General features: G+C 43.5%; 1 protein-coding gene across 2 annotated transcripts; it reads right to left on the bottom strand.

Moving 5' to 3' along the window:
* Positions 1-5,350: 5,350 nt before the first annotated feature.
* CBLN2 (cerebellin 2 precursor) lies at positions 5,351-11,125 on the bottom strand. 2 transcript variants are annotated; one of them, XM_052788455.1, is made up of 3 exons: positions 10,767-11,119; positions 8,471-8,590; positions 5,351-8,196 (listed from the first exon to the last, which is right to left on the bottom strand). In XM_052788455.1, exons 1-3 carry the CDS (start codon positions 11,094-11,096, stop codon positions 7,999-8,001), a joined length of 648 nt encoding a protein of 215 aa, XP_052644415.1. In that variant the 5' UTR covers positions 11,097-11,119; the 3' UTR covers positions 5,351-7,998. The 2 variants fall into 2 exon arrangements, with proteins under 2 accessions (XP_052644415.1, XP_052644416.1); XM_052788456.1 differs by lacking the exon at positions 8,471-8,590 and having other exon boundaries at positions 10,767-11,125.
* Between the last annotated feature and the right edge of the window lie 11,273 nt (positions 11,126-22,398).

Genomic DNA, 22,398 nt, shown 5'->3' with positions numbered 1-22,398 from the left:
TGTGGAGAAGGAGTTGGGGATATAAGTGGCTGAAATACTGAATATGAACCAGCAATGTGCACTCACAGACCAGAAAGTCAAGTGTATACTGGGCTGCATCAAAAGAAGTGTGACCAGCAGGTTGAGGGAGGTGATTCTCCCCCTCTACTCCACTCCGCTGAGACCCCACCTGGAGTACTGTGTTCAGCTCTCGGGCCCCCAAAATAAGAAGGACATGGACCTGTTGGAGTGAGGCCAGGGGAGGGCCACGAAGATGATCAGAGGGCTGGAGCACCTCTCCTATGAAGACAAGCTGAGGGAGTTGGGGTTGTTCAGCCTGGAGAAGAGAAGGCTCCGGGGAGACCTTATAGCAGCCTTCCAGTACCTAAAGGGGGCCTACAGGAAAGCTGGAGCGGGACTTTTTACAAGGGCGTGTAGTGATAGGACAAGGGGTAATGGCTTTAAACTGAAAGAGGGTAGATTTAGATTAGATATAAGGAAGAAGTTCTTCACTGTGAGGGTGGTAAGGTACTGGAACAGGTTGCCCAGAGAGCTGTGGATGCCCCATCCCTGGAAGTGTTCAAGGCCAGGTTGGATGGGGCTTTGAGCAACCTGGTCTGGTGGAAGGTGTCCCTGCCCATGGCAGGGGGGTTTGAACTAGATGATGTTTAAGGTCCCTTCCAACCGAAACCATTCTATGATTCTATGAATACACGGTGTAATATATCTGTATTGAGCCACTGTCCTTATAAATAGTTTGGTACAATCATTAATCACGTGTACATTTAATCCCACCTAAATTGCATACATATTTTCATGTAATTTTGTTAATTGCATCAAAGTTAGAACTCTGGGAAAGTGTTTTACATACAAAGGTTTGTCACTTACAGCCATGGTCCACACATGTGTGTGTGTGTGTGTGTACCCATATGCTTTTTGAGGTTAGTATGTGTGCAAAGAATAGTTAGCGAGCTTTCTGTTTGTTAGGAGGGTTTCTTCCCTTCCCCTCTGATTCCTGCAGGCTGTTCTCTCATTCTCACAAGGTGTTAATGTTAAAAGATCACTCAGATACTTGAAAACCTGATTTCTCACTTTTGTCCAATGCCCTAACACTTATACAAGAGGGCCTGTATTTTCTAAACACGCTGTAAAAGAAAAAGAGGAGATTCCTAGTACCCCTGTTCATAGCGATATTTTAAATGAATTTAAGAAAACAGAGAGGTGCTAAGTCACTTGGTTATGCAAATTGTGGTCTGTGAGAGAACAGACTGAATGGGATCAAAACTTTTACCAGAAATCACTGCATTGTATGCAGACCAATTTCCCACTTTTTTTTTTTAAATTTATTTAGATTTCTATTTTTTTGACTAGACTGGGTTGAGAAACTGTCCTATCTGACAGTTCTGGCTGCAGAACTGAGGGATGAGATAAGTTGTGAGCAGCCAACTAAAGCTGTCATCATTTTGCATGAACAAGGTTTCACACAGTTATGAATGAGAAGCTGAATGGAAAAGCATTGTTTTAAAAAATACTTTTAAAAAAATCAACATTAGGAGCCTTTCAAATATGAATGAAAGGGTAAGAGAGGACAGGAGAAGAGAAATGAAAGTGTCTTAGAGAGGCAAGTGCAGTGGGAAGGTCCTTTACTGGATAGTTTTAGCACAGTCCATATAGTATAAAGAAAACAATAGAAACCATTGCAAAAAAGAAGAATAACAGATGCTTTCCCTACCCAGATGAAGTAATTAGGGAAGACCAGTTTTACTTGACAGTCAGGATTAAGGGACAGTTCTATCTAGAGAGAGTATAAAGTCTAACGAGGACACATAGCTCTCCAGAAAATTTAGGATAGGGAAGAAGCCACCTGTTAGAGAGTTTAGCTATATCCATTTAAACTCCAACCTAAAATACTCCCAGTCATACTATTACGAACAGGGCTGAGAAAATTCTGCTGTTGGTAACAATAAATAATTTAAGAGACCTTGAAACATTCTTTTTAAAATAATTTCTTACATATTTTGTCTGGCACAAAAGCCTGTAGGAGCAATGTAATTTCTGTGCTAGGTTATTTCTCCTAGTGAACAAATACAAAGTTGGAAAACCCTTTATCCACTGAAGTCACTGTATTCTTAGTTCTGATACGTGACAATTTAATGCATATACAGAAAACAGTTACACAACCAAAATTAAGTCAGCATATGAGGATTATTGTTGCTAAACAACTAAGTATAGGCACGTATTTTCTCCTTCAGTTATAATATGTATTGCAGGTTTCCCATCCAGTGTCAAGAGAAGGACAAACTGAGCCTCCAGTCTGCGATAGCTCCCTGTCCGATGTTTTGAAGCAATTCCCACACAGCGCTATAGGTTCACTTGCCACAACAGCTTTCAACGGCACTTGAGGCAATGAAAGTCTTTTATTAATAACTCTATGCTTCCCTTTACCCTAATATTACCTAAACTGTGGCAGCTCTCAGGACTGAAATGTATACTGCCATTTGCTATTCCTCTGTATAATTTTGGTTATAAGCACAGATAAACAGTTTTAAGTTTAGAATGACAATAAATAAAATAACAATTATTTTGGGGGTAATGCTTCAGAGAAAGGAAGGCCAAACTATATACGAAAACGTCAGAGCTCTGCCCATCCATTCCTAGCTAAAAATGTATGTTTTACATGCCTGTGTACATATATATATGTGTATGCACTTGTGTGTATATTCATACAAAGAGAAATAAAAGCATTTTAAATAAGTAGTTTCAATTACTTGAAATATATCAGGTGTAATGACAATTTTACATAATAACTACTAATTACAAATTGATAAACATTTTTCTGTTGAGTCATTATATCAATACTCTGAACAAGGGTCTTTTAATACTGATCTCACAAAATAATTTAATTTTTTTGAGATTCTTATAGAAAAATAACACTTCATTATTACAATGGAAGTAGTATCAGTCTGTAACATTAGTTTAAAAACTTAACTTTAATATTTCCTGAGTTTTGGAGCATTTGTCAATACGACCTGAATTTCTGTTGATGCAGATATATAATTTTTTTTTAATGCAGAATTCATAATAGTACTCATTATTTGCTTCTCCATGTCTTGCTAGGCCATTATTTATATTATCTGTGGTATATCTGCAGAGACCCAGCAAGTTAGGCACCTTTATTTTGCTCATGAATAGCAGAGGGGATTCACAAAATACTTTAATGTATATTACCTAGGAAGAAATGTGGTACGTTAGATATACTTGGCATGTGAAGCGTATTTTCATCATTACACTCAAATAGTATAAAATACAATTAGTGGTCTCTGGGTTTCATTGATAACAGCTAATAAGAAAAAAGATCATGATTATGTTGGATAAGACCATAAACATTATTGTTTTGAGAATGGATTTAAAATGTGCATTCAAATTATATTTGTAGGATTTTGATTACATTATCAGAATTATTATTAGTATTGAAATACATTTAAACAGAAGAATGATTATTGGGTTAACTAAAGGTTTGCACTGATTACCGTCACTGATTTTTAAAGTAAACGTAATAGTAGATCATGACTAAAATCCAAATCCTACAATTCAGGCCAAATGCTATTGATGTTTTTCATAAGCTCCTCTATAGAAGAATGGACTTTACTGAAGTAAATAAACCAAGCAGGATTAGCCTCTTCGCTGAAATGACAATATATTTATTTTACTATGGAGCGCTTGTATTTTGCTGATACTTGATTATATATCAGCAGCTGATCAAAAGGTTTGCCTATCATCTGCACAGCTACCTAGTCTGTGTCTAACTACAGTCACGATGCACAGCAATAATTCTCAGGAGTTTATAACCTGTTCATGTGATCTAGTTAACAGGTGGCCAGGAATCATAAAGTTCTGGTTTGAGCATTCTGACAGACGAAGACAAGTCAAATAAAAGAATCTGCTCCATTAAGAAAATGGGTATTTTACAATGAATCATTATTATTTACCACCTTGATTAAAAATGGGCATGACTCATCTCATCAAACATGATCCTGGAACAATTGTTCAAGACAGTGTGTGGTTCCAAATCTAGAAACTAAGCATTGCCTCAAAGACATACCTTGGCCTTTCAACAATAAATAAAAACAGGTGAATCAATTATTTTTCTTTAGTTACATATAACTGTTTAATGGACTTCAGCTGACAAGTCACTACCCATGAAAATTATGAAGTATATTAATGACACTGATTTTTGAATGCTTGTTAACACTAGAAAGTTATCCTGGATTGAAGCAGACTATTAATTATAACAGCTATTTTTAAACAAAGCTACCTGTGACCCTGCCTATTTCAGAAATGAATGTCACATTACAAGGACATGAAACCACTTTCAGCTATTTCTGAATAACTCCATCAGTAAACAAGCCCTTTTAACCTATCTTCTACTTTGACAGATTGTCCAAGATACAAATTTGGTCAATAAAAACAAAATGTTCTTTTTAAAAGTTAAAGAAGTCACAGCCAACAAACACAATGTAACTTCTAAACAACTACCTAGTTTCATGTCTGTGTCTCTCTCCTCCTCCCACCCAAAATAAACAGATCCAGCTTGCAAGATGCTGACCAGTAATGAGAGACACTGCACATCCATCACACCCACTGCCTCAGGGGGAGGTAAGAGCACACAGGTTTTTGCCAAGACCGTGTTCAAATTATGGATATAAAACTCAAAAACCTAGAGGAAGGCAACAAAGTATACAATGAGTATTTATCATTCCTAGTGCAGGTCCCGATTTCTACCCTGCCAAAAGTACACTGAAGAAACACTAAAACAGTGGTACCCAAAAATACCCAGGTGAAGATTGTTCCCTGGAAGGGAAACAGTCAAACAGACGGTGTTTTCATGGGAATATCTTCTGATCGTGTCACACAGCAGCTTATGAGAAAGTCTGAAAGTTGTTGGAGGGAATATTGTGTTATTACTCCCACAGGAACCAGAGCCGTTTTTGTGCCATTGGCCTGCTTCACTGCCATATCTGTTTTACACTTAACTCTCATGGTGCCCCTCAACATTAAATTTATACCAACTCTGGATGTTACCCAATCAATTTATTTATATAAATGACTTTAGACAAGCCTACTCTTAATGTGCTGGGAGGCTCCTTCAAGTGGTCTCACATAATATTTCTTGTTGCATCCTACAATGCTGCTGTTGCACATTTTCCCCCTCTAACATAAAATACATCATGATATCCGCACCTTATATGTATAGCAACGTCTACTCTTTCCAATCACAAGTAGGTTGCACCTTCTCAGATACAAAATCAAGTAAAAGGGGAAAGGGAATAAATATTGCAAAGAACATTAAAGAAAAAAAAAAGCACCATGATTGTAAGTAGTGTACAATATGAATTTACTGCCCATTTTCCATTTAATTTAACTCTTTATATAACAGTCCTAAGTCTACAGCTTAGCACGAAGGACACACGAGTAGAAGAGGGAGAGGCAGTATATTAGAGACCTTCTTTAAATTCAGAACAAGATTGGTTATCATAGAAACATATTTAGCTTTATAAAATAACCATGGTCAAAATTACTGAACTTAAATACATGAAGTGGGATATTCAGATTCTGCAGCTCCAATGGCTTAAGAAACTTCCAAGAATATGTCCAAGGCAAACTTTTTCATTGGCCTCATTCAGCTTAGGAGAGAGCCAGAACTAAGGTGTCATTGCCTTACTCAAGCCAGATGAACTGAGATAAATGGGACAACTGGAAGTGATTATGGTAGGCAGAATTTCAAAATAAGGCTGAGGAAACGTAACAGAAACTGAAAACTTGGGACCTTGAACCCACCTCGGTGTCTATTTTCTTCAGAGATATGATCAACTTGTAAACAAAAAAACTTAGATTTAAAAGTAGTTTTGCAATATCTACCATTAAGATAACTGTTTTCATAACTATTTTTGTATTTTAATAGAAGGACGTTGCTGCCGACTCAAGTTTTATTTCACGTATTTAAACATAGCCCTGTGATATTTTGTAACTAGAACCAATGCAGTCATGCCAATACACACGGGAGAACTAGAAAATGCAACCCATTAAAAAACAAACCTGAAACCTCTTCATTCAGTAACCAGCAAAGTGAAACGCCAAAGCAAACAAACAACATCAATGGTGAAAATACACAAAAATATTAAATTGGCTTATGTTTTAGTCATCTGAGGTATCATAAGCAACACAGATAAGGGGTTTTTTTAAGAATATATGACTTTAATTGACTTTGTCCCTTTAATGATAAATTTACAATGAAAATGACACATCCACCATAATTTTGAAATACAACATAGCTACCACCAATTTGCTGCAAATGCCTTTGCATTGTATTTGTTTGTGGCAGAGGAGTAAATTTGACAAAAATAAATTCTTATACACATCCACCCTTGTGGGATTAATAGCAAGATGAAATATTTCAAATTAAATAAATGAAGATAAAAATCATATAAAATAATATAAACATTCCTCCTGGATCTCCTCAAGCAAGATTTTCCTCAGCACACTAATACACCAACCTTCATTAAAAAAGTGAAAAACCAAGGTCTGCTGATTGAGAATGAGGCAAAAGAATGCAATTGACGCTGGCCTGGTATTTTACCTCTTGTCGATTGGGGTAACAACTTTTCCTAACCTCCAGTATCGATGTCAGTCCACCCCAGAACTCTGAGGCCATTTGCACTGGGAAGAGCACACACGGCTAATAAGTGCACGGCACGCGTGCAACTTCTGATGCCTTTGCGGATCCTCGGAGGCCCCTCTCCCAAAGGCTGTCAAAGATGCTAGTGGCAACTCCTCCAATACTTGCCATGGACAGGTCAAGTGGAGAGGGTTTTATTTAATTTGGAAGAGGAAGAGTTTGCTCTGCCATCTCTCCGTGCTCCCACAATGTGTACTCAAGCTTTAGTGGACAAATACATCAAATAAATATCAGATAAAAGCACCCAAAATACGCTTGGTAATGCAAAGAAAGGATATATTTTAGGGTACGGTCAGAGAAGATATTCAAAGCCTCCATTGTTGCTTCTAGAAATGTCAGGACAATTCAGAAATGTCAGTTCCTTTACCGGTTTCCAGATTGTAATTGAAGGATCATGTAGCTCTCTCGCTCTTTCTCTCTCTTTCTCTCTCTCTAAATAGGTCTATAAAGATCAGCTGGAAAGTGCAGACAGAATTGTTCACTGGTTAGCTTTACTTAGAGCTACAGGGTATATATGTGCTTTGTTTTGTCTTATTGATCAATCTAGCTTACATTTTTCGCGCACACACAAACAAAAATCAGGAAAAATAAAAAGCCGATGAAAAACACGAACAACACAAAACAAATAAGGTTCCAATCGTGCAAATTTTGCTTCACTGGATAAAGCACTTCTTGACACAGTAATGTCCAGAATCCCCCTCCCCCAGAAAAATACAGGACTGAGACTGAAGCCATTCTTTTTTTTTTTCTTTTTTTCTCTTTTTTTTCTTTTTTTTTTTTTTTTCCTTAAGGCTATACAACACAAAGAAATAAAGCATGGAAAGAACACCTCATTGGGCTGAACACTTCATTCTTCTGGCTCTGGAGCAAGCCTTTGACAAAGCAATTGTGTGGTCCGAGTTATTTGTCTCATTGGGACAACAATGAGAGAAAGAAAAAGAGGAAAAAATGAAAGAGAGGAAAAAAATAAAAAATAATAAGAAAGTCAATGATCCCAACAATAAAATCCGAAATTGACTTTACAATCACAGGTACAAATTGCTCAGGTCGATAATTTCATTTCTCCTAAAGATCACTGTCGTCTAAAACTAATTAGAGGCGCAGGTTCCCGAGGAATTGTCAATATTCAAAGCAAATGTTGGAGTTTAGAAGGTTATCATTCTTCTACCGTGACAGTCTGACGGGGTGACTGGAAATATTGTCATGTGCTGCCAAGTTCAGGGTGTCGTTAACGATTGAATCCTTGCTCCGGCTCCTGGATCTGTCTCCTATTCAGCCTTCTTTTATAGCGGAAAGACTAAGAAGCCGGAAAAGGTTGAATATTTCCACCCTCCCATGAGGTTACCCCTTTCCAGTTTGAGATGCACTTTGTCTTCTCTTTCCATGTGGAGCAAGACCCCATTGCTGGCTGCTTCTCTGGTGACGTCCTGATCCCCTGCAAAAGCTGAAATCACTGGGTAGCCGTTTTGCATTAAACTTACCTAAAAAGCGCAAAGAGAGAGAATCTGAGTTTTCTCAATACTCTCAATGACTATATTGCTCTGTGCACATCACCGAACTTTTGTGCAGGTTAGAAACAGGGTTGAATTAAGCTAAGGCAATGCGTGATTTCTGTCATGCATACAGATCCCTTTCACTGAAATAATCTACAGTCTCGTTCTTTGCTTGCTGGTTTTGTAAATGCACCTTAGTGTCTAGAAATGAGCATTTGAAAAAAAAAAGGGAAGATAGCGTCTTCTTTAGATCACAACCCACCTGGATGGTTTGTCTGTTATAGACCTTGACCACGTGGAAACTGAAACTATATATCCCTTTTCTTGGTGCTACAAATATACTGGAAGCAAGATCAAAATGGTTGCCAATATTAACTAATACCTGGAAAGTAAACAAACAAACAAAACAAGAAAGAGAGAGAGAAAGAGAGAAATCAGACCCCACCTTAGAAAAGTGCCAGTGAAAATCTGACATGAGCTCCATGACTAATATAAAGCCTAGTCGAAATGGCATTTGCAGCACAATTAAAAGTGCAGTGCAGGGGAAAGGAGCCAAGTTACAGAGACATTTAAAAAGCATCACAGTTCATAAAACGATTTAGTTATGCAAAAATGATCTCCAAAGCCTGTTAGATGAAGTGCAAATGTCCACACTGCACTTTCAATAAAGCAAAGGTGGCAGAAGCAGGAGGGGAGGGAGGTGGAGGGAAGGAAAGGAGGGAGGGGAAAAAAGCGAGGAAAAAAACCCCGAAACTCATCAACTCATAATGCAAATGTATGGGTTTTAGCTAGCACTACTGAAATCAGACCTGCCCTCGGGTTTAACAGGGTATAGAACTAAAATCGTACTGCAGAGAGGGGCGAAGGGGGAGAGAGGATGCTCAGCAACAGCAACACCTGCCAGCTCATGCCTCCCTGTCCCTCTGGAGGGCTGTGCGGCTGGGGTGGGCCTGCTCCTCCTCCCCGACAGCAGTCGATCTGCCATATATTTCAACGTCTTTTGAAACAAAGAAAAAAGAGTAAGAGTGGAGCCCTCCGGCAGATGTGCAAAGCCTCACTGGGAAGCGGTGGCCGCATCCTGGCCACGCAGAGGCTGGCAGTGTGGAACCCGCCAATTTGAGGGGCATCCGGCCCCAGCTCATCCTCTCCCTCCTTTTCCAGGCTCCAGCGACGGGCAGCCTGATTTGGCTCCAAAGGCACGGGTAAGGAGGGGAAGAAAAACCCGTGGGCCCGTGGCCATCCCATGTGGTGAGCGGGCAAGCCCAAAGAAGCTGCTCCGTCGTGCCTGTCCCCGCGGCACCCCGGCCACCCTCAGCTTCACGGGCTGCAACCTCTGTTTTAAGGAAGAAAAATGCAAAGCAGGAGGAAAAAAAAAACCAAACCCCCCAAATCCTGAGCCTTTCCTCCCAAATAGCCAAACCCTATTGTTTCCAAGAAAGGAAAAAAAAAAATATACATATTAATCCATTATTGTGGGAGCACCAAGGGAGGAACGCCTTCAAACTCCTAAGAACTGAGCACTGTGGGGTAAAGCGTCTAAAATATGCTGTACTTGAAGCAAGTTCTTTTTTTTTTTTTTTTCCCTCGACTGATCTGACTTTACGAGATCCTGTACGCGAGGAATAGCTGTGCAAACTCATTAGGAGGGACAGGTAGACAGACGAATGACAGTCGGAGACAGATGGAAAAAGAAAAAAAAAACCCAAACAAACCAGAGAAAACAGTTTGCGTGTGCTGATTTTGGCTGACTCTGCAATACTACTTCAGGAGTCAGAGGCGGTAGAAAAAAAGTAAATTTCATCGCAAAAAGCAAGCGGAAGGACGGGGCATGGGCTCCGGGAAGCAAGCGGTGCGGCGGGGAAGGGGCAGGAGGGCTCGGCCGGGCCGGCCGCCGCTCTGCCCGCCGTTCGCCGCGCAGGATAACACCGCTCCGTTAGAACCCACCGGGGACATCGGTCGCCTCATTTGACAACGCGGGAAACACCCTCTTCTTCCTCAGCCCTCCCTCCCCAAGAGAGATGCTGTAACATTGCCAAATGCGCTCGGAACGGGCAGACCCGCCGACTCCCCATCGGTAAATCTCTGTCCTCCCCTTGCCCTGAAAATGAGCATTGCCGACGGAGCACCGAAAGGGAGGGGGGGGGGGGATCCGCGCTCTTCCCTCCGGGTAGTCCCTGACTGCCCGGGGCAATCCTGGGCTGCAAGGCTCCCCGGCGAGCGTCTGAGGCACAAAAACTCGCACGTTAAAGAGCTCTCCGTGCTGGCGATGGGACCGGACAAGAAGTCAGCGTGTGTGCGTGTGTGCGTCCCCTCCTCTACCACCCCAGGAAAGCCCCGCAGGCACCTAAAAAAAAACTTCCCAAACTCTTGCTGGGGAGTTGGGCTGTAAAACTGCTGCTGAGGGGGTGGGCCGGGCTTAAAAGGCGGCGGGGGAGCAAGAAGGAAAACCAGCGTGTAGTGGCGGGGGGCTAGGGGCGGGGGTGTCCGCGCAGGGAGGCGAGGGGCCGGCGGGCGCGGGCGCGGGGGGGGCAGCGAAGGCGAAGCAGGCGGCGGCTGACCTGGTCGAAGTAGATGGTCATGGTGCGGTTGCTCATCTCGGAGGGCTCGTGGTTGGTGCTGCGGGTGGCCGAGAAGGCCACCTTGGCGCTGCCCGAGCGCACCGAGATCCCCAGGGAGGAGGTGATGGCGCCGTCGGCCGAGGGGCTGGAGTCGCACACCACCAGGCACTTCCCCTCCAGGACGATGGGCTCCGTGTCATTCTGCGCCCGCACCGGGCACCCGGCGGGCAGCAGCAGCAGCAGCAGCGGCAGCGCCGCCGCCAGGCAGCAGCAGCAGCCGCCGCCGCCGCCCGCCGGCTCGGCCGGCGCCCCCCGCCGCCGCCTCCCCATGCCCACCGCCGGACCGCCGCCGCTCCGGCTCGCCGCCGCCATGCGGGCGCCCCGCGCCGCCGCCGCCGCCGCCGCCGCCACCGGGGGCGGGCGGGCGGGCGCGGCGAGGCGAGGCGGAGGGGGCTGCGCGCCTGCTGCCGCCGCGGCGCCCCGCGGCCAGCGCTCTGCGGGACGGCGGCTGGGCAGCGGCGGCTGGGGCCGCGCCTTCCTCCCCTTCTCCTCCGCCTCCTCCTCCTCCTCCGCCTCCTCCTCCTCCCGCCTCCTCCGCGCGGGGCGAAGGAGCCTCCTCAGAGAGCGGGCGGCGCGCAGCAGCCTGGCAAGGGCAAAGGCGGCGGTGAAGCAGAGAAGCCGGCGGGCGGGAGCCGGGCACCGCGCCGCCCGGCAGCTCCCCGGCCGGTGCGGGCTCCCGCCCCGTCCCCGACCCGGGCGCCCCAGCCGGTACAACGGGGCGCGGAGAGACCGCGCTGCCCCGGCGTCTCCTCGCCTCTTCTCTCCCTCCCGTCCCCCAGCAGCGGGGGGTCCCGCAGCCCCAGCCGTGCGTGGAGGAGGGACGAGGGGGCAGCGCGGCAGATTTCGCCCCTGCGCCCACGGACGGTCCCTTTCCCGCCCCGCCAAACCCCGGCGAGTTCCCACGGCCCCGCTTTTTACTCCGTCTGCGAGCCGGCTTTACGTCCGTCTCCTAACGCCCCGGCCGCTACGGAAGGAGATTTTGTTGTTACTGCTAATGCTCCCTTTCCCCCTCGCTGGAGCTGCCCCGCTCTCCCGAGGGTTCGCAGGGGGCCGGAGCCCGCGCCCCCGCCGCGGCGCTGCCCCGGCCGGGCTCCGGGAGCCGCCGCCGCCCTCCTCCCCGCCCGGGGGCTGCTGCGCTCGGGCACCGGCTCCTACTTCCCAAACCTGTGTCGCCCCAGGCCAGGCTCCCTCCGCTGCCGCCGATCCCGGCGGCTCCCTAAACAACTCTCGGGAAGGAAGCGGCCGGCTGGGGCGTCCCCCGGCTCCCACCCCGGCATGCACACCCATGGCAGGAGGCAGACCGTCACCCGGCGTCTCCCTGGGAAGTTGCATCTCAGTTTTCCCCGCTCGCCCTGAGATCTCGCTCCTGGGAGATCCCCCCTACGCTTCCCCCGAGGCATCTCTAGCCGCTGCTCTAAGCCCGCATCTTATTACAGCTACCGTTTAAAATGGTATTTTGCAAAAGGACCAGCCGGCGGGGAGGAGAACGGCCTGTTTTACCTGGGAGGTCCATGACGGGAGAGGAGGGCTGGCTAGGTAGCTCGTCCGTGAACTTGTATTGCTTAGAGAAAATGAGCCGAGATTGCGCTGGCAGAAAGAAAAGGAAACAGGAGTCGCCTCTTTCTCTCCCGCCCATTGCCAATAATCCCCCCCCCCCCCCAGCCGCCACCACCACCACCCCACTTCCTCCCTCCTCCCCTCTTCACGCACACACACACACACACAGACACACGCACACTCACACGCTCGCACCCGGCAGGGATTCAGACGCCGGGAGGGGAGCGCAGCCCGGCCCCGGCCCCCCCCGCACCCCGGGCAGCCGCGGCGAGGCTTCACGGGCGGCAGGGGAACGCCGTACCCCCTCGCTCCCACCCCCGCCCTTATCCCCTTATTTCTACTTAACCCCGTCGGGCTGAGTCGCCCCCGTAGAAACATGCCACGGACACGTTAGAGCTTAACGGGCCCCGCTGCGGCCGAGCCGCGCAGCATCGCCAAGTGGAAGCTATTTGGAATCCGTAAACTTTAATAATGATAATACTAATAATCACCACTAAAAGGGACGCGTCGTTTGGGGCACTTCAGGCGCTAAGGCCGCGCACCGCACACCGAAAGGCCCCATTCCCACGCCCGCACCCCGCGCACCTCGGCGGCGGCTCCCCCTTTATTGACCTGGTCCTTCCCCGGGGGCGGCTCCGCTCCCAGACCCGCACCCCCTCCCCGACCCCCGCACCCCCTCCCAGTCCCGCTCCCCGACCCGGGACCCGCTGCCCGACCCGCGCCCGGCCCCGCCCGCGGCTCCGCGCCAAGAGCGGGCGCAGGGCGCCACCTGGCGGCGGCGCGGGGCGGCGCGCCCTCGGCGGGGCGGCGGAGGGGGCCGGGCTGGACGGCGGGGCCGCGGGGGGCCGGGAGGGAGGGAAGGAAGGAAGGCTGCATCCCGGCAAGGGCGGGAGGGAAGAATCCCAAAGGGCAGAGCGTTGGGCTGAGGAACCGAGCTGCCGCCCCCTCCCGCTGCCTGCAGGACCCGGGCGCGCTGCGCTCGCCGGTGCCTCCCGCCTTAACGGAGCGGTGACGGTAATGTATGTCACAGTCAAGGTTATCATCAGGTATTGCCGGCTGCCAGTGTTTCCCGCGTCTCAGGTCGTGTGGCTGCTGCCGAGAGGTTAGCAGCGGTGCGAGGAAGGGTAAGGCAAAGCTCTGGCCATCAAGTTTTGTGCAGTTCTTCCCATTGCAAATTGATTTTCTCGTTGCATGTGGCGTTCTCCTAGAGATCCCGATACCCAGGCTTGGCGTCTGAAAGGAACATGTCAGAAAACTGCAGAGAAATCTACATGGTAGCTCTCGATATGGAGAAAAATTTGCAGGTGTATCTCAATAGTAAAATTACTGTCTCATCTATGAATGAGCACTCTTCTGTTTCAATCTTCTGCTTTAAGGACAAGTAAGGAACCCCTGCGGGTGTCTGCCTGACGATTTGCACCGAGAAATTAATCATGCCCTGAAATTGCAGCTAAACTGTGTGCAGGGAATTCCTAACCTATAGCTCCTTACTTCAAAAGAGAATTTTATACTAAGCCTGAAATGCTCATGTTTAATGGTCTTTTTCCCAAGTTCAAGCACGGAGGGATGAGAGTAGAAAGCTGAAAAGTGTAGTGCATTAAAAGTATCAGGAAGCAGAGCAGGAACCAGTCTGTGGCTGTAAGGCGGCACCTATTCTGCAAGACAGTGAAAAGGACCACAGAAGTTCCTCCAGAAGGCATCAACACTCAGTCTTGCATGGGTCTGGTACACTGGGGAGCTGCTACTATTTCTCTTTGGATCACACTACTCATTGATTATGACTCTGTTGTATAAACAAGGAATGAAAGCAGAGCCGAAAACATTTGTTCCTTGTTTTATATGACTTACAACATTAGGCCCAGTGGAACAATGGCACGTCATCACTTCTGCCTGCTACTTTCAAGAAAGATGAGCGTAAGAACTAAAGGGAACTGAAAAGCCCTTAAATCCAATGTGCATCCATGGGAAAACAGATGAAATCTTGCCTTTCTTCAAGGAATGAATCCCACACGTACAGAACCCCCCTTCTCCTTAGAGAGCTAACTAGCAAAAGAACTATCAGTACAAATCAGCACAGCATGAATGGAAAGGGAGAATAACAAGATAAGAATATTTATTTGTAATAAAATATCTAATTATATGACCTTTACAGTGTTTATTAGAAAACAGTTCCATGCATTACTTCTAATTAAATACTGTCCTTAATGGGATAAACCTGCAGCCTTCATGGAGTTATGTAGCCGGCGGAATTATTTCTGCGTCTTTCTTTTGTGAGTGGCAGGGCTGAAAATACAGATATTGAAATTATTATCGTAGTTGAAATGCAGTTCACTCAGTTATGGAGTGACTTCAGAAAAGTGTACCTTCAAAAGTAAACAAGCAGATAAGGTATTTGCAGTCCTCTTTCTTGAGCTCAAAGAGTTGGTGGTAGTTGGAAAACAATAGTGTGTATTCAAGCTCATGCCATTTTTCAACACTTTGCCAAGACTGTTAGTAATACAAACAGTTCTACCAGGGACATGTTGAACTTGATGGTGTGGCAGTTCTACAAGAAATGAAACCGCTCATTTCTTTGGAGCCTTCCCTAAGCTAGCACTCACCTTGAACTCATTTAAGCCAACAACTTCAAGGGGAAAAGCTTTTTGTCTCATCTACTAAATCAAGTTATCAACAGAAAACTATTTTGATCAGCAGCTCCCAAGTGTTTCCCATGCATTATTTACATTAATGCCTAACAAAACGGGACACTTCTTTCCAAAAGAAAATACTTATATATCTGTTCCTGAAATTATTTCACAGATATTCGCATGTACTATCTCAATGTTACATATACGACTACAGAGAAAGAAGAAATGTTCATTTGAGGTGAAACGTACTTTTGTCTACCCCTAATATTAGGACAAGTTTGTGACAGGGACAAAAAAACCACTTCCATGATCAGCCAAGGTGCAGAAGACTGAGTCCTCATTTATTAAATAGGCTACCATTTAAATAGCTAAACATAGTCTTCATGGATTACGTGGCCTTTAAAGAAAAATTTTACTGTAAATTGTAAACAAATAGGATTCCACGAATCTGATTCTGTTTTCTTTACAAGCATACCTTTGAAATATAATCTGGTGGCAGAGAAAGTGCAGTCTTCTGTACGTACCCAGTGATGACCTCCATATTAACCACAAGTTGCTGTTAAATCAACTGAGGTATATCCACCCTCTGTAAGAGCAGCCCCTGTATCAAATTTGACCATCAGTGTGACTAAAAGAATGCTTTGTAAATTCAAATCAGTAGTTCATTCTCTATCCTATCAGGGCATATTACCTTATAGATACCAACTATACAGGTATAATACCATATATTAAAGAATATGTAACTCTCTGTTGATAACATGCACAACATTCTCAAGTACACACAACACAGAAAAAAATACCTAATAAATTAGAGTTCATTCAGAGAGGTACTTAAACTTCTTTTCTAGCCCGAGTCTTAGTGCCACACACATCAACCAAGGCAGTTGTATTTTCTCCTGCATAGGAAGACTCATCCTAAGTGCTTCTGACGTGTCAGTTCTCAATTGGAAAGGGTCTCCCCTCATAGGAAGGTTAGGACTACAGATGGAAGATTTTGCATGACCCATCTTCATATGGAGTGTCGTGTCTGATATAATTTCAGAAATATTTGCATAAGATTTTACACAGTGATAGAAATGTGTGTAATTCCCCAAGAGCATTTTATTTGTTCACGTAAAAATATCCGAACAACCCAAGACAGCAATCTGTTTTGGAACATAATATTTATTTTCTTCCACAAAATATCTTTAATTTCTAATGATTTATTAAATAAATAGTGAAAGCATGATATAACAAAAAAAATAAGGCATTAGAATATTTTTTATTGCAATATAATTCATCACAGTGCTCTGATTTAATACCATTTAATATCAGATTGGATGTCTGAATGTCGTACCTTAACATTCACAGTTACTTTGATAACACTACTTTTTCTGCAGATGTGCAAACTTATTGAACTATTGTCAAAGCTTGTCTTCAACAGAAGTTTTGTGTGACAGTTATTTTATTAAAATATTGTTAAATACAATCTTGTAGACCCCACAGAGATGAAACAGACATGAAATACTGTATAACTTTGTAGTGATACCAGAGCTCTTACATATGTTTGTACAGTGACATTTAAATGCACTCTTCTAAGACAAGTTTGTAATGCCACTACCTTACATACTCTACCAGCAATATTTGACAAATAGCCCCTGCAGTGAAATGGCTAGCACTTAGCAACATGCCACCGTACTCTGTTTAATCCCTCTGATTTCATGGAATTTCAGCTCCAGGAGGAGAGGGGATTAATAATTTTCAAGATTAAAGTTATTTTGCAGTGCCTTTTTTCTAATATCATGTTCTGTCTGTCATCAGCCTCTGTGACCAACACATTTTCAAGCCATTCAGGCTTGCTTGGGAGAATTTAGAGATGAAGATGTCATATCCTTAGAAAAAAATGGTGCAGAGAGCTTGTTTTTTCTAAACATATACCAATCAGAAACGTTTAGACAATGTGCATGCAGTCACCTACATGGTCTGTGTGTTCAACACTTATGTCCAGTTTCCAAGGTTTGGTGCATCCTCAGAACAAACTCTGTTCTACAATGATGTTGAGCAGCTCTGCTGTTCTCTGAATTCCTTCTTCACAGAATAACAGCTTTTAACTAGACAAATGATGACAGCAACCCAGCGTGCCTTCCAAAGACTGAACTTCTTTTGTGTAAAAAGAAAAAGCACTTGGGAGAAATGTTTACCACAACACCAGCCAGGCATGGGGCTCGGCCAGTACAAATGCTTTTTTCTTTTATATATAACACTCAGCATTGCTTGTGTGCCTGTCTTGGGTATGCATTTTCCACTCATACAAACTCTCAACTTGATCTTTTAAATACGGAAAGCATATTTTTAAAATGTAACTCCTAGCTAACAGAACTAAAGACTTCATTTATTCTCTTACACCTGCAAAAATGTATGCGTCCACCTAATATCCTCCCTCTGAGCCTCCCAACTGAATTCAGAGACTGAAGACTTTAAATGAAATTTCTAATCAAAAAGTTGCTATAAACATAGCACGTTTGCAATTTTCATTATAGGAGATCCCTTCAGGATCATAGCCAATATATATAAAGTTCTTTGAAGTTTATATATGTTAGATATTATATATATTTTATGTATATTTTAATACCTTACAGATATTGCATATCTCATAACATATAGATAGATGTTACGTAAATACTAGATACTACAGGTATATATCAGGTACATGTAGATATTATGTGTTAGTTCCATGTGAGAGCTGGGAAGAACTAGTGTTTTTAAAACTATTTTTTTTTGCACTGACTTTCTTGCTACAGGTGAGATGTTGCTATAGAATGTCACACAAATGCGATATTTAAAACTGAGATACTGCCTGTTTATTTTCAGAAGACAGACTCTTAAAACAGGACTTCGAAATACAACACAGAGATGCCACAGCCTCCAATTGTATTACCTAGTTTCTCTAGTTCATTCAGCTAGATTTCAAGGCAGGCCTTCCAGTTCTAATTGGAAAACAAAGTTATACCGAATTGCATGTTTTTACTGATGCATGATAATTTGTATTAGCAGAGAAGACTGACATTTCTGAAAGCAATCCACAGAAATAAAAATATATGGCATAGATAGAAGATTACATTATTAATGCTTTCATTTAGTTAGTTCTGAGTTTAGCATTTCAGAATACAAAATCAGGTTTGAAAAGCAATGCTGTAGAAGACTGTCTCTTTAATGACATACACAGAAGGAAATCTTTAACTCTTTTGTTCATACATTTCTTTGCCTCAGTTTTTTGTTGCTTTATTTTTTTGATTCTGCTTGAAAGATCCATACATTCTTTTTGAGAAGGCAACTGCTCTGTCAACAGGCCTCTGTATGTTGTCTCAAGTTGCACGCTCACAAAACAGGTTATAAAAAGCACAACTTGCTCTGGAAAATCTTATCCATTATACAGAGGTGTAACCATTCTGGTAGGGAGCAAAACCACATAGGTTCAGTCTTTTTAAAATTAATTTTTCTTCTGAAAGAAATAAAACTGTGATGAACCAAGAGACTATTTATAGCTTAGGAGAATTAAAACAGATGTACTTGGTCACCTTTACATGCTCATTCTGCCTCAGCACAGGGTTGCAGAGAACTCTGATGACATTTGAGAGACCCAAAAGATTTGAGTCTTAGTTTCCCTCATTTGGTAATGAAAAAGATCTCTGGCTGTTGATGACTCAGTCATGTATTTCTTTCAGCTTTTATTTGTGTCATGTTTTTTCACTTTTCCTCCAGCGGAGTTCACTATTTTCACCAATAGTTAAACTAATGCATCGGTGAGATTTGTTGTTAGGCATTTTTAAGAGAATGCTGCTGCTCTGGCTGTAGAACCTCATTTATTTGAAATGGGGAAGACTGGAGTTCCTCAACCAAAGAACACTTACAATCCGATCCCAACCTATGAAAATGGTATTTCATCTAAGGTGAGTGTAGAGAAAATCCAAAGTAGCCACCGGCTGTTGAAATGTTGTCTAGGATGCAGAAAGACTTCCATCCATCCAAGGAGTTCACGACCTTGATGTGAATTACAGACACCTCACTTCAGTCACAGCTCTGTGCTGCTGTAGGTTTCAGCTCCACCACTTATGACAAAGTTTCATACCCCTTCAGCTTTTGCAGGTCTGTGAAGACATCTGTTCTTGCCTCATTAGAAATAGTTCTGAATAGCAATCTTTGTCTCTTTTGAAAACACCAGGAAACATATAGTTAGTCCAGATCCAGTCATTGTGCATCAGTACAGCATTACATTGTTCTCTTCCAGAATCTAAAGCTTTTATCAAAAGAAAGTTTTAGCTGTTATGACTGTAGAGGTGGCCTCACACACCATGGCAATAGATGCAATGGCAGCTCTCTGCTACTTTTAAACAATTGCGTTACAAGGTATGACCTATCCCATTCATCTTAGTGGCTGCTAAATTGAATGTCCCTGAAAACACTTGTGACATGTCACTTCTTCTTTCAGTCCTCATCAAAGCAGGTAGGAAAGGAGATGAAACATTACCTGTTGAACGGTTGCGCAATCCACTGTGAATGAAAGTTCTTTGGGGTTGGATAAGGGCATCTGGGAACAGTGGTATTTGTCTCTCCTTACAATCGGACTCAAAGGCAGAGTCCAGTAAATGTCTGAGATTCTCAAGGAAATAGAGAGGGGAAGCTAGCCTATTTGATGCCAAAAGGCTGGAGAGCCAAGCCCAGGGGCCTGAGGAGTATATGTCACTGTGTCTGGAATAGTTGTCGGCTTTACTTTTAATAGCTTCATTGGAAGAAGAATTGAAAATGAATTTTCTGTCCTGAACTGAACCTTTGGCGTATATTACTGTTTAGTCATTCCCTGTTCTCCTAGGAAGTATTGCTACAGGTGAGAGAGATGTTTTTGTAAAGTAACTTGTTGATCTGTTTCGAAGGATCTTTATACATGTTTGTCCCATACTTCTGGGAAACCACATATGTTTGTCCCATACCTCTGGGAAACCACATACACCTCTGATCACATCCTTCGATTTAGGCAGAACTCTCAGAGTAGTAGATCCAGGTAATCTTTCACTGTAAAGGGGCTCACATGGCCTGTTCCGTGTCTGTCCCAAACACTGAACACCCAACGTACTCTATTGCATGTGACTGCATAGAAAAATAGCAGCATCTGAAGGCATAGACAAAAAGAGGTGACACAGAAGCAGTCATTCCCATCACCTTGTATTTTTCCTTCCAGGGAATTGTTGAAACACTCAGTACAAGAAAACAACCGTAAAATTTCAGGCATTTACATTAGGGACTTTGAGGCAGACTTAGCATTTCCAATTCTAATATTGAGGCCTTCACAAGGGATTTCACATCTGAAGCTTTTTCAGTACACTGGACTGAATGACACTAAATTCAATGCCTTTAAATTAAAGAAAAAACAATGAACCAGAGCTCTGATACACTTTTGCCAAATGCAAGAACAATACATGTTTTTAAAATAAAATAAATTTCACATTGAGAATCATTCCTTTAAGTAGCAATTGCTATATATGTATTATGTATATTATATAATACATATGTATTAGGGAAATTAATGTGCAGATAGCCTGAACTGAAAGTCTCAGGCCTACAAAGATTTAGCCTGTGTTTTACTTGAGGCACATGAACAGTCCCACTGTGCTTTGCTCTTTATGTACATAAACCTTTCTAGGCCTGGAGCCACAGCAGAGGGGAAAAGAATACCAAAAGCGTTTGGTAGCACTTCTTTTCATGACTTTGTGCTTGTGATGCTCTTGAATCAGTATCATTATTACTTTATTATGCTTTGTCATTGTGGTGACAAAAGGGATTTCAGTGCAGCTCTGTAAAGACTGTTGTGCCACGGACATGTCTTTCAGATGTCAGCTCTGTTCTGTAAAAAGGCAGAAACCGATTCTGGAGATAGGTTTTGCAATGACTGCAAAGCAGCTGGCATCTCTGTAACTGTCACTTTTCAAGACCAAGCACAATTTTTTTGATATCTTTTACAGCTCTGCTTAAACATTACATGTGCCAGTGACAGATGTGTTTAAGCTACTTACATACTTTTATCTGTGTTGAACTTTCCACCAACGTAAGACAAAACAAAATGGTTATTTTTGTTTGGAGGAAGGGAAGGGGAGGCATGACTGAGAACAGCAATGCAACCATGCTTGAGGTTATCAGCTTTCAAAGAGACAACCGAAACCCAGGTCATGTGCACTGAGATGTCAGCCCTGAGCAAAGCACTGAGCATGTGTACCCCCTTTCCAGTGTCCTTTTGGCATGGGGGCTATGACAAGCCCTCACTTTCCCAAAATCACAATGTTCAGCTTCCTCACAGCTACTGCCAAACAAGGTTTATATAAAAAAATTTCCAAGTATGATGACAGTGCGTAGTGCTGTTCATGAAGAGCGCCAATAATAATGTATCTAAGGCAGTGTCTCTCTATGCACTATGTGTACATATGGTACACTTTTTTTTTTTTTTTCTCTCAGTGCCTATCTTATTTTCTGTTTCCTAAGGACTTGATAACATTTTATAGTTTACAATATGCAGCACTTAATGAACATGGAATTTAAGGCTACGTCAACACCGTACTTTTAGGCCAGGTCTAAGCCCATGCTTGTATCACAGTCTGCTTTCCATCCATCCTGTCTAGTTGCTAGTGTTTAAGGATTTTGCTGCACCCTTGTATTTAGGCCTAGAAACACACTAGTCAGAGCAAAGCCATCTGGCCATGCCGGGCACTGGAAGACAGTGCTGCCAAACCGGTGAGTCACAGCTGGGAGGCAGGGATTTCACCTTTTAAGGTCAATCTTGAGAAAACAAGAACTCAACAAAATACATACCCCCAAAAGCGATATGTAAATAATTGACTCCTATCATATAAAGCTGCCCAAAAATCAGAATAACCAGAATAACCAGACTGCAAAATCAGAATAACCAAAAGTAATGCATCGCTGCCAGTCTTTTTAAGGAAATAATTCTTGATCTGTCAAAAATTATGAACTCCCTGCAAACAATCACAGTCCAGTTGATGGCTGTCTGCTTACACAATATGGTTGTTCATTACTGGCTTTTAAGTATAGTACTTAAGAACAAGCAGTAAATGCTACAAATAACACGTAAACATTAACTCCCAGCGATATTTGGGTCAAAGAATGACCCCCTATTGCCTCCCCATTGCTTTTTTCCACAGATATGGGCTAGAAATTCTGAAATAAAAATTCACCCAAACCAATATTGATTTTCAAATCTGGAAATGTTTTGTCTGTTTTTCTCCATTTTACACTGTTTCCACCTGAAACAATTGCTGCCAGTCATATCTCCTCTCCAACTGCTTCATTCTGACAGTTTGCATCATCCTCCTTTTCTAGATTTTCCCTGGCTCTAATCAGGT

Source organism: Harpia harpyja, chromosome 5, assembly GCF_026419915.1.
Source record: "Harpia harpyja isolate bHarHar1 chromosome 5, bHarHar1 primary haplotype, whole genome shotgun sequence".
NCBI classification, from domain to species: domain Eukaryota; kingdom Metazoa; phylum Chordata; class Aves; order Accipitriformes; family Accipitridae; genus Harpia; species Harpia harpyja.
Note: the sequence above shows the minus strand (reverse complement) of the source record. Positions and strands in the feature narration are given on the sequence as shown.